Raw genomic sequence first — 17,956 nt, forward strand, 5'->3', positions numbered from 1 at the left:
TTTACAAAGGTGTCATTTAATTTGACTGGAACTAAAATAACCTATTTCAAAAGTGAGTCAGTTACATTTAATTAGTACTATTAATTCGTGTCAATCAAATATGAATCAATTTGATCCAATCTTTTCGAAGATGTCGTTGGAACAAAAACTGAACTACTTGTGCTCAGGAATCCCCGTGAAGTGTCTGCCTCCTAAAAAGACTGGCCAAGATCCCTCGGTGCCACATGCTCCTGTCAGGACGCCAAATCTGAACAAACACGACACCAAGGTCACTATTTTTCTGAAAATTTATTTTTATTAAAAAATATTTACTCGAGTTATGTTATTCTTGCGATTAAGTTTCGTAGTATTGTTATTTATAATGTAAAATTAGATCCAATTTAATACCACTCCAATGTTCGATTGCGTTTGCGTGCGAATGTTTAAATGAAAGCCTCTTGGCGTGCAAAATGTGTATTTCAATGACAGTTGGTGTGGCAAAAACTTTAACGTAGGTAGCTACATACATACATATTAAGCATGATGTAACGCACCTTGTTTACTGTAATTCTGCGTGGTTGAATACTTTGTACAGTTAAAACGAAAAACACACGCATTATGATCTGTTTAGTGTTTAATTTTTGTAATAAAGTTATTTGTTTTTGTTGCTTCTATTCTTAATGTATCATATTTTCATAAGTTCATTGTGATACTAAATAGTTTTGTTTCACGTTGAATGATCAGATAGCGTTACAAAATGCCTTGCGGTACTTTCCGCCTGACATGCACCAGTCTCTTCTTCCAGAATTTCTCGATGAACTGATGAAATATGGCCACATTTACATGTACAGATTCCTACCAACACTTCAAATGAAGTATACATTGCACATTTTGTATTGAAACATGATTTTTATCTTCTGCATAGATGATCACATTAAACAACTTCTTACGAATTTTCATCAGTTTATATGATCTCACCAAATATAATTTTGATTTTTTTTTAAATATTCCGTCAAATGTCTGCACAATTTCAAACTAACGCAGAGCCTACCCAATAGAATACTTTCCATGCCACAGCAAGCACGCATGCGCCATGGCCCACATGATCTTGAACAATCTTGACCCAAGGGTAGCTCAGTTCCCACACGAACTTGTCACGTATGGTGGCAACGGACAGGTCTTCAATAACTGGGCCCAGGTAGTCAAAATGATGGAGATGACAATGATGAAGATGTTGATGATGAGGAAATAAATGACGATGGTTAATAATAATTATGGAAAATGATATGTACTAATCTCGATTAAATGGATTAAATAAAAATGAAAATTTATAAAATGCAGTTTTGGTTGACCTTGAACTACCTGACGTTGATGACCGACGAGCAGACGCTGGTGTTATACTCAGGTCATCCAATGGGTCTCTATCCAAGCAGCAGGAGGGCTCCAAGGATGGTCATCACGAATGGAATGGTCTGTTTCTATGTCTGCTAGTGTGTGATGGTGCATGTACGTACTTGCGTGCGCTTTTTGAATGTCTGTTCGTAGGATTCATTTTTTGTAATCAGTCGCGGATCCCCCTCTCACCGGTCGTTTTTCAAGTTTGTCTAGATCCGCAACTGTTTGTCATCATGTAGTCAAACACGTTTTCTGTTTTGAACGATTTCTAATCTGCTGTTTCGTTTGCTACGAATATAATTAGCGATGGAATTTTGAGAAGCAATTTTATAAAAAAATTTTCGAATGAAAAATTACGATTTTTAGTGTTAATATTGAAATCTTTCAGATGGTGCCAAATTATTCCAGCAGAGAAGAATACGACAGATTGTTTGCCCTTGGCGTCACTTCGTTCGTTTAACATTTCCTGTTCGCTACCTTTAACAAAATAATAATTTTTTTTACATAAACTCAATTTTCAGTTTTTCTGATTATTATTTTTAATTTCTCCTTTCCTATGACCTGAATTGTAAGGTACGGACAGATGACGGCGGGAAGCTTCTGCTACATTGGGCCACAAGGCATTGTACATGGCACCACGGTCCGTTTGTCTTTTCAATCAATCTTACTCTCTGTCCATGCTATCAATTAAAATGTAATTCCAAATGTGAAAGTATAACATTAAATAAAACCAGGATGAATAGTTATTCTCAAAATCATTTGACTCACGTGAAATAACAAAACGAAAATAAATGTAAGCATTATGAAAACTGCATTAAAACAGTGATAATACGTTGTATCACCATCATTAGCTTACAGTTTTGAACGCTGGACGAATCTACTTGAAAAAAGATGATTTAGCTGGCAAGGTAAGTAGGTAATCAGTATAACAAATTTTGCATTTTAGTAAAAGTTTGAACTTTGGATCGATTGAAATTATGAAAATTTGTCAGAAAATAGTTGTAAGTGCATTTGCTTACTTTGCAGGTGTTTGTGACTTCAGGTCTTGGAGGAATGAGTGGAGCACAGGCGAAGGCAGCAGTTATCAGTGGATGCATCGGAGTTATAGCTGAGGTTTTATACTCTTATCGGTTTCATGCATGAAGTTACCATTGCTTTACGACTTTAATTTTGTATCAGTGCTACTTTTGAACTGAACATGTGCGTAACTGAATCGATAATTTCATCTATTTTATGGGTCTCTAAATTTCAGTTTATAGAACAATAAAAATATTAATATTTATAAATGGAAAATATGTCATTATTATAATTCTAGGTGGATGAAGCAGCGTTAAACAAACGTCACGAACAGGGATGGGTGGTTGAGAAGGAGTACTGCCTGGATAGGTTGGTGGAGAAAATAAGGAAGTCACGTGAACGAGGCAAGCCCCTTAGCATTGGATACCTTGGAAACGTCGTGCATGTTTGGTTGGCTGTCGTTTAAGAATTTTATTAAATTGTTTTAATTATATCGTGTATGTTTTTTTTAAATTTAAATAATTTAAAAACAAAAAAAGTGTTTAATTTGTATAAATTCATGAAAGATTTTAACGACATGAATAATCTGAAATGCTTTCAATCGTTAACCCGTTTAGGGAGAAATTAGTAAAAGTTTATGAAGAGACGGGCGAGTTGCTTGTGGAGTTGGGGTCAGACCAGACCTCCCTTCATAACCCCTTCCAGGGTGGTTATTACCCCGTCCAAGTAAGGAGGGGGTACAAAAATAAATTTTGCGAATTAAAATTTGCTAACAATTAAAAATATTAGATAAAATTAAAGTTAGATTTTGTGTATCTGTATTGAAATGAGATTATTTGTCCGGCAGTTGTCGATGAAGGAATCCCTGCAAATGATGAAGGACGATCCCTCAAAGTTCAAGGAGTTGGTTCAGGAAAGGTTGTCCTTTATTTTCATGACCCATAAGTTGAAGGAAATATAATGAAGTCTTGATAAATTTGAAGATTTAATTTGAATTGGTTAAGTATGAAATAGGTAGAAGTTTTTTCAATAAATTTTAAAAAGATGCTCGTTGCATTCGCGAAATTATCTAAGTTTCATATTAATATATACAAATAATGTCGGTATATCGTATTCAATAAACTATAGCTACGCGGACAAATTTCATACAAGTCAAAAAGCTTTCATTTTGTTAAATCATTTGAATGAAAACAAGTTTTTCTAGGCTCAAACAGCAATCAAAGCTCTTAAAACATGAAAAAATATTAGTGAGAGCCTGACTTTAATAACAATGAAAAACCAAAATATTGTTGCCATTCTATCAAACCCTTACTAACGCATTTTTCTTTACAACTGGTTCGATTTACATTCGATCATTTCGTCTGTTTTCTCAAGTCTGCCCGTTGCCAACACAACTATGTAGGAAGACACTCATCAATCACAAATTGTTATCCGACTAACAATTTTAAGAACGAATTTGAATTTCCACCCGTGAACTAGAACTTTCTTTTAAAGACTATATAGAAAATAATTTTAACGACTCTCTCTGTAGAATACAATCTTAAGTAGGTACACAATTACAGAAGAACCGATTGTTAAAAATAGGAGTGATCCATGAATATTTTATATGCGTCTCATTATTCGTTTAACCAAACGCGTTCCATATTGAAAATTTAAAAATTGTTGATGATAGAGTTCATTTCAAAATAACTAATGCTGCCAAAACTGAACTTAACAAGCATGGATAGTATTATGCAACCATCAGATAAGTAATTAATATTTTGACGACAGTTTAAGGCGCCAGGTGGCAGCGATAAACAAACTTTCCGAAGCTGGAATGTTTTTCTGGGATTATGGAAACTCCTTTCTCTTGGAAGCACACAGAGCTGGTGAGAATTATCATCTAATCATTTAAAATATTCTTGTTTATTGTTACATATTGAAAAAAAAAATTGGTAACGTTATTCGTTATTCATGAAAACTAAATTAATTCACTGATATAATAAACTTCAAAACATTATTCATTATTATAAATCTGAAATAAATTATTGTCAAAACGTGTTATGATGGTCATGGATTTGTTATTTTATTCAAATACATTTAAGACAAATAACACGACGTGTATCAACCTTTATTACGAAATATGAACATGTTGATATTGACGATGCGGTATTGTTCATTTAAAACGCATGGTAACTTAAGTCATTATGAACACCTTCATTATACAAATAATATCTTGTATTTATATGCGATTATAAATATTCTGTATATATTCATTCATCCGGGCGGTAGGAGCAGACGTGTTGAAAGCAGACGCTACCGCTCTGAATGATTTCAAATTCCCTTCATACGTGCAGCACATCATGGGAGATATTTTTTCGCTTGGCTTCGGACCGTTCAGGTTTTGATGGATTTCGATAATAAAAATGAGCCGAACTGATTCGTATCAATTTTATTTTTATATTTTATTTTTGAGATTTTATTTTAAATTAATATTTCAAATGACTAATAGATATTTTACTATAATATATAATAGATAAATGACTAGAGATTTTTTATTGTATATGTGCGAACGAAAATGTTTTGAAAAATTAACGTTACAATATAACGAAAGAAAAGTTAATTACAATAATCATCACCATATAAAAAAAGGTACATTTGTATTTCAGGGTTGAGTTAAGGTGACTTGTCCCACTTGGTCACTATCGCCTGCTGACCTGCTTCGAATACTCTCAAACCCAAAACTGAATGTAGTCATTTACGTATTATATAGTGTTTACACTTACACACAACTCTGCACTGTACAACATTTACTATGGATATTAGAGCCTTATGGCACACCAATTTATTTGCAACTAAGAAGAAAGAAAATTGCATTTTAGTAAGAAGCATTACGTGAACAGCTTTCTATTTTAGACCCGCGTAAAAGTTATTAAAAACACGCAACCTCATTTAAAATAATTCTCTCTCAAATATATTTCACTCGCCAGGTGGGTGTGTACGTCAGGCAGACATCCAGACCTCCAGAGAACTGACCAGATAGCTGCCAAGGTTTTGGAGGAGGCAATCAACGATAGCTCTGGTGAGTGAATTTTAAAATTGAATTTTAAAATTGAATTTAAATTAAATGGTCATTTGAATTGGTTTCGAGACATGAATAAGGAAACTAACAGTATCAGTTATTTACAAAATGATGATTATTACTAATGACAGTGGCGATGAAGTTCGTGATTTCTGATCAAGATGTGAAATTTCAAAATCACTTTGACGTTAACAATAACGATAATAAGACAATGATAACGATGATGATGATGATAAGATGCGGACAACAATGATGATAACAATGATATCTTGCAGTTCCAGAGGAGGTGAGTCAACAATATCGAGACAATCTAACTTGGATAAAACAGGCAGAAGAACATCAGCTGGTCAGTTTTCAAGTTTTGCTATTACAGTGCAACTCAAATGACGGTCAATATTTTCAATTTTCTTAAAAACTATTCGGCCACATCAAATGAAATATTTGACTGACTCTTAATTATACAACTATGTTCATGTTTTAAATTTTACCGTTTATTGAACTGTTCTTTAAAGTTTTTCAGGCAAAAATTCAATTAAGTACGAAAAAATTTTTTTTTCGTTATTTAGACAAAATTAACAAGACTGTATTTGGGATTAATGTAAATGAAAGCAAAGGACAAAAAATAATGAAATATAAAAATGTGGTGAACAGAATTTGATTGTTGATGCTTGAAAACGAGTTTCATAGACATCCAAACAACAACAACAACAACAAACAACAACAACAGAAACGACATCAGCCTGCAACACACAAAAAACACACGCAGAGACTAAGAAACGATTTCAAAAAATATTTTGACGAACATTTATCATAATCACCTCTCAGAGTGGAGGAGAAACACAATCTAACAGACATTTATCTACATCCATCCAGCAAGCATTCAGCATTTGATGAACTGTTCAACTGTTATATAATGAAAATAAAGTAAGTTACCTCACAAGGCACAACTAGAAGAAAATGTTGAAACGAAAACACACCAATATACACTCACATGCAGTCACACATACACGCGAGTATGAATATACGTAAGCACGCACACACGTACATACGCACATGCAACCAGACTCAACATATGTCAAAACTACCACCAGTTCTTGCAATATAGCTGAATGTTTCGGTGGCACGGTGGAGAAAAAAATTATTATCTCCATGATTTACGAACTTGTTCAAGTTCTGACAGGGCCCTTTAAAAATATAACGTTTCAAGACTTGCTGTTCGGTTTAACAGCAAATAAATCAGTTACACATTATGGTCTTTGCCTGCTCGCCTGCCTACTTTTTGCTTGTCTTTCTTTTCGGTTTTTATTTTTTCTTGTCAGTTTTTTCTTACTTTTTAAAATATTCTTCTCTAAAAGATGCAATGTTCCTTTGTTATTTTGATTCTGCATTTCATTGCAGTTGTTTTTCGTTCTTTGTTGTTATAGTTTTATGTCGGGATGAAGTAAATCCTCAAACGCAAATTTTTGCGAGCGTGTAGCGTCAAGACACTTCAAACCTCCTGAAAACAGTTAAAAGCAAATTTGCAGCAAGTGTTAGGACAATGTATGGACCGCTGACTCCTGCGACGTGATTGTTCAACAGTTTCAAAATTTCAATGCCTCCAACTTAACAATTTTTATGCTCTTTGGTGACGAAAAAATTGAAAAATGTTTTGACATTTTCTATAATTTATCGTTCCACGCATCCACAAATCTTTCTCCTAACGTTTCTGATTTATCGTCAGCGCATAAGACTTTACATCATCATCATAATTTGTTTCATTCGATTTTATTTGTACTATATTTGTTATTTATCTGTGATAACTTATTCTTACCAAATTTTTATTCCAAGTTATCGTGAAGGCAATCAACAACATTTCGCCAAAAACCAACATTCCCCCAACAACAGCACACAGCAACAACACTCAAAACAACAGAAATAGACGTCAACACCAACGGTCTTAATCATAAAAACCACAAACAGGTTGTTGGCAGTGAGGCCAGGATTCTATATTCAGACCAGGAAGGCAGAGTGAACATCGCCCTAGCTTTCAATGAGGCCATCGCAACCGGGGATATTCAGGTTAGGAATGGAAAATGAAATATCACTTTAAGATATTTGAAAAAAAACTACTCAAATTATTTTGTGTGCTGTTCAACTACTAAAATAAATTTAAATGTATTAGAATATCAAATATTAATGTTATCAAACGACCGATTTTGAGACAACAACGCTAACAGCTAACCAACCAACCAACCAACCAATCAACCAACCAACCATCCAACCGACCAGCCAACCGACCAACCAACCAACCATCCAACCGACCAACCAACCGACCGACCAACCTACCACCGACCAACCAACCAACCAACTAACCAACCGACCAACCAACCAACCATACAACCGACCAACCGACCAATCAGGGCCCAGTGGTCATAAGCAGAGACCACCACGACGTAAGTGGCACGGACAGCCCGTTCCGGGAGACCTCGAACATTTACGATGGATCCGCCCTATGCGCCGACATGGCGGTGCACAACTGCATCGGAGACAGTTTTAGGGGGGCGACGTGGGTGGCCCTACACAATGGCGGAGGTGTTGGATGGTGAGTTGTTCATTTTGGTTGTTTGCATGTGTATGGGTTTTTAGAATGTTATCAAACATTGTGAAAAATGACGATGAATATATTTTTTTGATATATTAAAAAGCAATACAACATAGTTAATAATTATTCTGTTATCTATATTTAAAATTAAAATTGAATAATATTAAGGAACAAAAACTATCGAACTAACTTTTTAAAATGCCAGCTGTGGAATTATTTTTATATAAAGATCATTTACTTAGAAAAAAGTTGAACATGTGTTCGAATAAAGTATAAAATGAAAACTTTATAACTCAGGAGGGAGTGTGTTAAATATTATTAATGGGCGAATAAAACTGTTTGATCTTTATCAGAGGTGATGAAGATGATGATGGCAATAAAAGCAGCTGTGATCTAAGATAATTGAGCATCTCAGAACCGTCAAAATATCAACGAATTTGCAAAAAAAAATGTTTATCACTTTTCTAAGCAACGTTCAAATAGTATGCACGCTTCTTTATTCATCTTCAAATTAACATATTCCTTGGAAAAAATAAAATCATTTTTACATAAAATCGTAAACCAACAGAAAAAATAAAACAAACAAACAAAAAACAACACATTGCAAAGTATTTCTCCTAAAAACCAATAAAAGTACAAAATCTGAATCAAAAAAAATAAATTTGAAAAAAAAATTATTATCTTTCTCTTAACTCTAAACACGCGCACACCACTCTTGTGATTAGCATTTTTTCGCAGTTGTAAATCGCGCGAGTGAGCCCATAAAACTCATCTCAGCCTTCTCAACTGATGAATTTACGCACCTTTTATTGGTTCGCCAACGAAAAACCTGCATTTGTTTTTATTTCTCTTTTTTTTCAAACTTTTGCATTCCACTTTTTATTCAAGAATTTTCTCCACGTTTTTCTGCTCGCTTGGTTTATTTTATTGTGTGGATATTTTTATTTACGACTGTTTGTCGTTCTCTCTTTGCTTAAATTATTTTCGCTCTGTGCGTTTTTTATTGTTTTTTTCTGATATTATTTTTCTCTGAGATTTTCACATTTTCACTAATTTCTTCCCAACTAAAACAAATTATGTTTATTGTTAATAAATAGTCAGGTGGTCGTACGTACATTGCTAAGATCCCATGCTTACGGTTTTATTAAAATTTCCAAATATTTTAACAGAAATCATTTCATGAAACAAGAAACCGTTACATGGCCAACTAATTCAAATGTAAATATGCAATTCATATTACACACAGCTAATCATTAGTTTATTTTTATTGTTTTCTACATGCCTTCTAAGCCAGCTTAAGGATAGCAAGACAGCGACAACAAGACAACGACAAACAGACACAAACCAACTCAGCAGCAGAAACAACAAAATGCACAGAACCACACAACTAACTAACTCATTGAGAAACATTCATTCTGATTGCTCTGAAGTTTATTTCATTCACTAAATGCCTCATAAATGTACCGCTAATTCTAGCATAAAACATTTTACTGACAACAATAACAAAGATAAAACAAAAACAATCAAATTGTGAGATATTTTTTTTCTACGCAAAAATCTTGCTTCTTTAAAAGTTACTTCGTTCTAATTGTTATTTTCATTGTTTACGCACACTGACACATGTGCAAACAAACCGTTGTTAAAATATAACAACGCGTACAACTGCTGCACACATGCAGGGACGTGAACATACGCACACGAGTATTCACAGACACGCACGTACACCGTCGCTACTTTGAAAATCACAGACACCACATTTGGCAATGATGTCAGCATCAGCACACAGACGCAAGCAAATTAACAACACATTTTTAATTATTGTCACAGAATAGAAGAATACAATTCACAATGTACATGTGTACATACAATCAGGCATTTAAATACACAGAAATACAAAAAAACACATACACTTGCATACATATTTACTGCGTACACACGCACACACACACAAAACAAATACGAAGTGGTCTCTCTATAGTACAACTAAAAAACTCCAGCTAACTCAGTTGACCGACCAAAAATTAAGAAAAAATTACCTCAAATCAAAATTGGTTGAATGGTTAAATTGTTTAAGACAAAATTTGGTCTGCAACAAAATAATTATCATCGTCGTCAACATCATCGTCAAGTTTTTTTATTATTATTAATCTTCATAGCAATAATAATAATGATAATAATAATATAACAACAATAATTAGAAAAAAGACAAGGTGTAGTAATAAAAATGAAAGAAAGAATATAAAATGAGGCATATTGGCATCGATAACAAAGCAGAGGAATTATATGATGTTTTAATATTATGATAAGATGGGAGACGAAGAAAACATTACGTAATAAGTTATGATAACGACGACGACGATGATGATGATAGTGGTGATGACGATGATGATAGTGATAATGATAGTGGTGATGACGATGATGATAGTGATGATGATGAAGATGCTGATGATGATGATGACGATGACGATGACGATGATGATGACGATGATGATGATAGTGGTGATGATGATGATGACGATGTATATGCAAATGACCACTAAGAGAAAGTACAATGATGTTTTAATATTATGATAAGCTTACCAAGATATGACGAAGATAATATGACACAAAAAGTTATGATGATGATGCTCATGCTGATGATGATGATGATGCTCATGCTGATGATGATAATGCTCATGCTGCTGCTGATGATGATAGTGCTCATGCTGATGATGATGACGACGATGATGTTGTTTATTTTAAAATTGGACGACTTTAATTACTTGATGATCACGTCATAAGAGTTGATATGGATATCTCATCAATCTACACCCCAACGAGTCATTTGAGGACATTTAATGTTTAGTAAGTAGCTTGGAAATATAAATCCAATCCAGCACCAAATGAAATGAGTTAGAAAACTTCAATTTTTAATGACGCGGTGACTGAAAAAGGACATATAATCACCGTCGATTTATCACTTAAATGATGATGCCGTCAAATTGTTTCATCATGTCGTCATCGTCCACAGTTAAGGAGTAGGACCCCCATCTCGAGGCAGCTGTGTATAAACAAACTCAAAATATTTTAATTATTTTCAACAACTTGATAAAGGTAGAACAATTAGAAAAAAAAGCAAAACAACACAACTCAAAACTGACAGCAACAACAGTAACAACAACAGTAACAACAACAACAACACCAGTTTCAATAATAATATATTAAGCCATAAAAAAATTAGAAAAACTAAAGGCGCAACATTGCAAACAATATGTAAACCAGGCAATAAAAACATCACCGTGCTGTGTGTCTTTATACGTTGTGTGTGTGCGTGTGCATGTTCCATGTGTGTGTGTGTGTGTGTGTGTGTGTGTGTTTCATGTGTGTGCGGTTTCATGTGCGTGTGTGTGATGTTTCTTTAATCTGTGTGTATCTATGTGATGTTTTGTGTGTGAGTGAGCTAATTTTTTAATTTTTATGTAAAAAAAATGATTTGATATAGTGTGTGTATATTTGTATAAGTATTTGTATATGTGCAATTGTTAACCTGAGTTTTAATGATTTTTACGTCTGTATGTGTGAGTTTGATGCACATTTTTCTATATTTATGTTGGTGTATTTTGCTTTTCTGGGGAAGATTCTGTAGAAAATCAAGATTTTTAATTTAAATGTAATTTATTTAATCTTCTTCTTGACATTTGACATGTATGTGTGTGTGTGCGTGTGTGTGTGTGTGTGTGTGTGTGTGTGTGTGTGATATGCAAAATGTTACATGTATGGATGTTATTAGGCATTTTATTAGGCATACATGTGAAGAGCATATCAGTTTCAGATTGACTCCATGTATCAAATGTATAAGTACCTATGCCGTGGATTAATGAAAATGTAGATACCCACACACACACACACACACACACACACACACATATACACACACACACGCACATACACTCACGCACACATACCCAACACGCTTTAACACACACACACACACACACACACACGTATAATGTGATGTTTTGTTTATTTACATTTTCTCATATAACACGCATCCAGCAAACATTGAGCGCTGCATAACTTGTCACAACAATAACAACATAAATAATATCATTTTATTATAAACGTCTATGTTTATAATTTGCGCACACTGTTACATAATGTTAAATGTATATATTTGTATGTGAACATTCAGAGACTTTTGTATGCACTAGTTATTTGCACGTCTTTATGTATATCTATATACGTCAGTCTGTGTGTGTGTGTGTGTTAGTATTTAGTATTTTTCTATAACATCATTAAGGTGCATTTATATAAAAAAAATGTTGTCATACACACATATACAGGCACACATACAAACACGCATACAAACACACATACACACGTACTTTAGTATGAAGTATGTGTAAAAATGCGTAGATGAACATTTGCGTATATGCAGGCACGCACACATACGTACGTGTAAATGTTTACGTGTACGCACAACACCTTCAAGTGCAGATACGAACGAACAAACAGCAAAGGTTGAACAGAAAGAAAAAGCGAGAAAGTGAGAGAGGGAGAAAGAGAGAAGGACGAAAGAGAGAGAGAGAGAGAGAGAGAGAGAGAGAGAGAGAGAGAGAGAGAGATGATGAGATGTGATGTGATGCTCTTCCAGACATCTTACTCTTATCACTCGCGATTGAGCACCTGTTTATATAAATTATTTTCATTATGAGTGAGGTTTCATTGTATGTCGGCCCCTCGCGTGTTTGCGTGTGCGTGTGTCCGCGTGTGTCTGCGTGCGTCTGCGTGCGTCTGCTTGTGTCTGCGTGTGTGTCTTTTTCTTTTTCTGTTTATATTTTTTTTGTTTTTCCATCGTTGTTTTTTCTATCATTATTTTCAAATTGTTTTTTGCGCTTATGTACATATTTTTAAAACAATTTTTATAAACAATATTTTGTGCCTTTGTTGTGAGGGGTTGGTTCGGTATAGTTATTATTCTATCTCATTGTATTTGCTTTTATGTGGCTGAAAATGATATTGTATTGTGTTTAAATTTTGTTGCTTAGTGATGAATTGTTAAATCACTTGATGCTGATGATAAATAATTAGGATTTTTCAATTTGAAACAGTTGTTACATGAAGCTGATGCATGCGTCGTACATGTTCTAAAGTACCTCACCTACTCACGCAAACTCTCACGCACATTCATCCATCCATGCATTTTTAAACTTCTTTCTAACCTAACATTCATTTGTTTCACACATAACTTAATAACACTAACCTGTCTATCATCACATTTAAATCACACAACAAAACACAAACAAACACACACACACACAGACAGACACACATACAAACCTCCACACGCACACACACATACGAACGCCTACTCTCAAAAAATATATGGACAACAAAAACAGCCAGAAAACCTGGAACGCACACCTAACAAAAAGACATGAATAAATAAATTAATTTTTTAAACGAAATATCGCAAAAATAATCTTCCGAACACGGGAACAATGCATATAACGAAAAGTACAAGGCATACATTCGGTACAAAGCAATGATGATGAGGGAGGCTGGATGCGAGCGAAGTTATGCGCGCTTTCGTTTCATTTCATTTAGTCTATCTATCCCAACTTATTTGGCTGGCTGCTAATCTAAACAAAGAATGTAATGTATACAAGGCATAAAAATATACATTACTAAAAAATGTTAAACATACAATACAAAAAAATGTAATGCATACAAAGCATAAAGATATACATTACTGAAAATGTTTAAAACATACAATGTATAAATTTTTTTTACATAAAATAAATGCAATCGAATGCGGTTCAACTCGATTAGCTGAAAAACATGGTCTTCATATACTTGTATCGCAAGAAAGTTATACAAAAAATAAATACCAAAAAATATGAAGAAGAAATTAACAGAAAACGAAATATGGAAAACAGTGAATGAGTACAGCGTTAGTACAGAGTCAGTACAGTGCTTAAGCAGTCTGCCTGGAACCTAACCGCTGCAGAAGAGCATTTAAAATGCCGTTAAACTTCTTTATTTTCCGATAAAGCGTTTGTTGGTGGTGTTGCTGATAAATTATTTTTATGACTATTTTTACATTTGTTATTTAGAAATACATTTATACATATATATGAAGATATATGTATGTAATAATACACAACTAAACATTAAAATCGAAAATCACTTTTTAGTTTGAATAACTTTTTAGTTTGAATAAACCAAACACACACACACACACATACACACACACATACATACATACATACATACACACACATACATACCAACGCACGTGTGTGAACATAGCAATGATGAACTGTTGAACCGCGAGGCGATGATGGATAACATGATGCCAAACAATTTACTGCTACGTACAATAATCTCAATACAATTTTTGTCTATGTTTAATTGCGTATTTAATTGTCTTGGTATGTTTCTGTGTGCGCGCGTGCGTGCGTACGTGTGTGCGTGTGTGGTATGTGTATGTTTGTATAATTGAATAATTGTGAGCAAATTATACCAATGCATGTTCAAGCGATAAACAAGTTTTATTGCTGAATTTTATGACTATGTTGACTCTAACAAAAAGTTACTAACGCAAATGATATAGTAATGTTAATGATGATGATTTAATGGTATCAATGACAAAATCGAAAATGATAACAATTTTGATGGTGATTATGACCTGAAGTCTCGAAATTTCTACTCACAGTGATGATGATGATAATTTTTAATGATGATAATGATAATGATAATAATCACTAATTTTTAAAGATGATGACGACGACGACGATGACATTAAAGATAAATGCAACAACAAACAACTGCCTCACAATAAAAACAACAATAACACTATCGATAAGAACAATAAGCTACCGTCATAACGATGGTGATAACAAATGATAAGTGCCATCTTATTGCTCAGTAATAAATAAGAAGGGTCATCAAACCTTTCTGGTAAATTTTCATTCAAGTCAGTCGTAGTTTTCAGCATGTTTCACACACACACGCACTAAAACTGACACTATTTCATACCTGTACAGTGCGTGTATTTACACATGCACACGTACATGAAAGATGTTTCAACATAATTAAATGTAAGACATAATTGTACACCGCTTAGATGGATAAACTCAAACTTGACAAGTAGACCAAACTGGACATTACACGAAAACACACACACACACACACACACACACACACACACACACACACACACACACACTGATTCGTGCTCTCTCACACACCATACACACACACAAAACACACACATACATTCACACACACATAAAACACAGACACACGTGCTGACTTGGGAAAAAATTCTTTATGCCTGGGTTACGAAAAAGGCACTGAGAAAAAGAGCGCGCACGCTGAAATATCTTTGTTGAGCATGTGTGGATAGATAGGATGCTGAATGATTGAAGCTAGCACTACTACTTCTATTTCTTCATTAATGTGCTCATAAAACTCAGTGCATTTTTGGATTCTCATATTATTTCTTCTTCTTATCTTTATTTTTTCTCCCATTTTATTGTTTATTTATTTATTTATTTTTTGTAGATGTCGGCTTGTTTAATTAAATAATTTATTGGTGCTTGCACATTTATTTTTTATACGATGTAAATTTTTATTCAGAATTTTTTTTTTTTTTTTTTTGAAAACATCGATCAGATGCATTAATGGTGAAAAGATTATTACTATTAGTAGCAAACAGTTTTTTATCAAGAAACTCAATCAATACTTAGTGCCTTATGAAACGAAAACCTTTCCATGGATAAAGTGGTGATATCAATTGGTTTAAAAAAATTATAATGGTGATGAAAAACTATAATAATAATAATCACTATCATCATTTTCATCATCATTTTTATCATTGAAATCATCATTATCTTCTTTCTCCTTCTCCTCTTTCTCATCATCATTTTCATCATCACGGTCGTAACCAGCATCCTCTCCATCATTATCATTACAATCCTCATCAACATCATCATCATCTTCATAATAATCATCAACCTCTTCATCATCAACATGATCATCATCGCTACCATCACGGTCATAATCATCATTAACATAATCATCACCATCATCACCACCATCATCATCATTACCATCATCATCACCACAATCATCATCATTACCATCATCATCATCATGACCAGGGGTGAGGTGATGAATGGAGGATTTGGATTGGTCCTCGACGGAACGAAGGACGCCTCTGAAAGAGCACGTGACATGTTGACCTGGGATGTTGCTAATGGGGTGTGTAATCGTTTTACCCTTATCACCACAATCACCATCATCATCATCAACACCATCCTCATCCTCATCATCATCATCGTCACCATCATTATCATGATCATCATCGTCGTCGTCACCATCGTTACCATAACCAAGGTATCAAGAAGAAGTTGGTCTGGCAGTGAGAAAGCCCTGAGGACCATTAAGAGAGCGATGGAAAAAAATGACCATCTACTTGTCACCCTGCCAGAACAACCTGACCTTCAAACTCTCAAGGTCATTGACGATCTTGTGAAAAACATCTGATGATGATGATGGTGGTGGTGGTGATGGTGATGATGGTGATTCTGGCAATGGTTTTGCTGATGGTGGTGATGAAGATGATGATGATATTGATATAAGTGCTGCAGACAAGAATTTTTATAATGGTATGGTGGTGATGAAGATAATTATGAAAAACGTCGTTTATGATTATAGTGATAATGATGACGACGACGATGATAATGACGTGATTGTTGAAGACGTTGATGTTGATTTTATTTGTGCTATGACGTCAGAGATGATTAAGCAACTGATAATGATTGATTGATTTATTGATTGATTTGATTGATTGATTATGATTATCACAATGATTGCAAACATTGTGGTATGATGAAACATGATTTGCATATGGTTAACAGGATTTTAAGAACAAACATGATCTTGAAATAAAATCTTTAATCAAATTTTATTACGCTGATGATGATTTAACGTTATGCCAAACCGGGAATGAATGAACGAACGAACGAACGAACGAACGAATGAAGGAAGGAATGAATGAATGAAGGAATGAATGAAGGAATTTATTAGTTAGTTAATTAATTAATTTGTTGAATTTATATAATTGATATATTTAAACTGCAAAAATTAATTTCGTTTTGAGTGTAGGAGCTGTCTTGCTATTAGAGTTGTTGTTATTGGATGGGCACATGTTTGTCCATGGAAGTGAATGTTTGTTGGATCATACCGTGCGATGTTGTTAACGTTTTTGTCATTTTTTAAAATAAATCATTTGGAAGCATTCTAAAAATAAAATATGAAATATCTACAAGGCGTTTTTTAAATATTCTAAACAATTCATTTCTTTCTCAAATTTATACTATGTTTATCTAAGATACGCGAATTTCATTAACCAGAAATTTTCTCATATATCCAGCCGTCCATCCATCTATCAATTCATCCATACATTCATTCATTCGTTTATTCATTCGTGCATTCATTCATTCGTCCATTCATCCATGCATGCATGCTTCTGTGTACTTTTCAGCTCGATCTATTTAGAGAAACAACACTGCACTCAACTTGTATTTTCAACGTTGGGTAATAAATTTGAAGAGAACAGCAGCAACAACAACAACAACAAACAACAACAGCAACAAACAGCAACAAAAAGGAGGACAACAACACGCGATGAGCCACATGCAACACTACAACCTTCCACAACTTCCAACTACTACAACACATTCTTTATCTGTTCGTTAACGCAAACGTGTGTGCGCGTGTGTGCACACGTTCGTGTGCCCCTGCATGTGTGTACGTGTGTATCGGAGGCTGTGTGCACGTACAAGCAATAACCGGTACAAAATTATTATAGTATCCAGTAGTTTGCATATTCCATTAGGAAAAAAACAATGATTATTTGTTCATCTGGTTCT

The 17,956-nt window shown here is 34.1% G+C and overlaps 1 protein-coding gene across 1 annotated transcript; it reads left to right on the forward strand.

Moving 5' to 3' along the window:
- Window positions 1-130: 130 nt before the first annotated feature.
- Window positions 131-16,568, forward strand: HELRODRAFT_73656 (hypothetical protein; the record flags this gene model as incomplete). The annotated part of the gene is made up of 19 exons (XM_009014370.1): window positions 131-268; window positions 724-854; window positions 1,024-1,177; window positions 1,321-1,449; window positions 1,763-1,824; window positions 1,948-2,014; window positions 2,226-2,282; window positions 2,401-2,487; window positions 2,690-2,841; window positions 3,009-3,117; window positions 3,239-3,309; window positions 4,162-4,259; window positions 4,663-4,771; window positions 5,361-5,452; window positions 5,728-5,798; window positions 7,415-7,513; window positions 7,855-8,036; window positions 16,184-16,283; window positions 16,419-16,568. The coding sequence occupies 19 exons, from the start codon at window positions 131-133 to the stop codon at window positions 16,566-16,568; spliced, it is 2,058 nt and encodes a 685-aa protein (XP_009012618.1).
- Between the last annotated feature and the right edge of the window lie 1,388 nt (window positions 16,569-17,956).

This window comes from Helobdella robusta (assembly GCF_000326865.2).
Source record: "Helobdella robusta unplaced genomic scaffold HELROscaffold_13, whole genome shotgun sequence".
In the NCBI taxonomy this organism is placed as follows: domain Eukaryota; kingdom Metazoa; phylum Annelida; class Clitellata; order Rhynchobdellida; family Glossiphoniidae; genus Helobdella; species Helobdella robusta.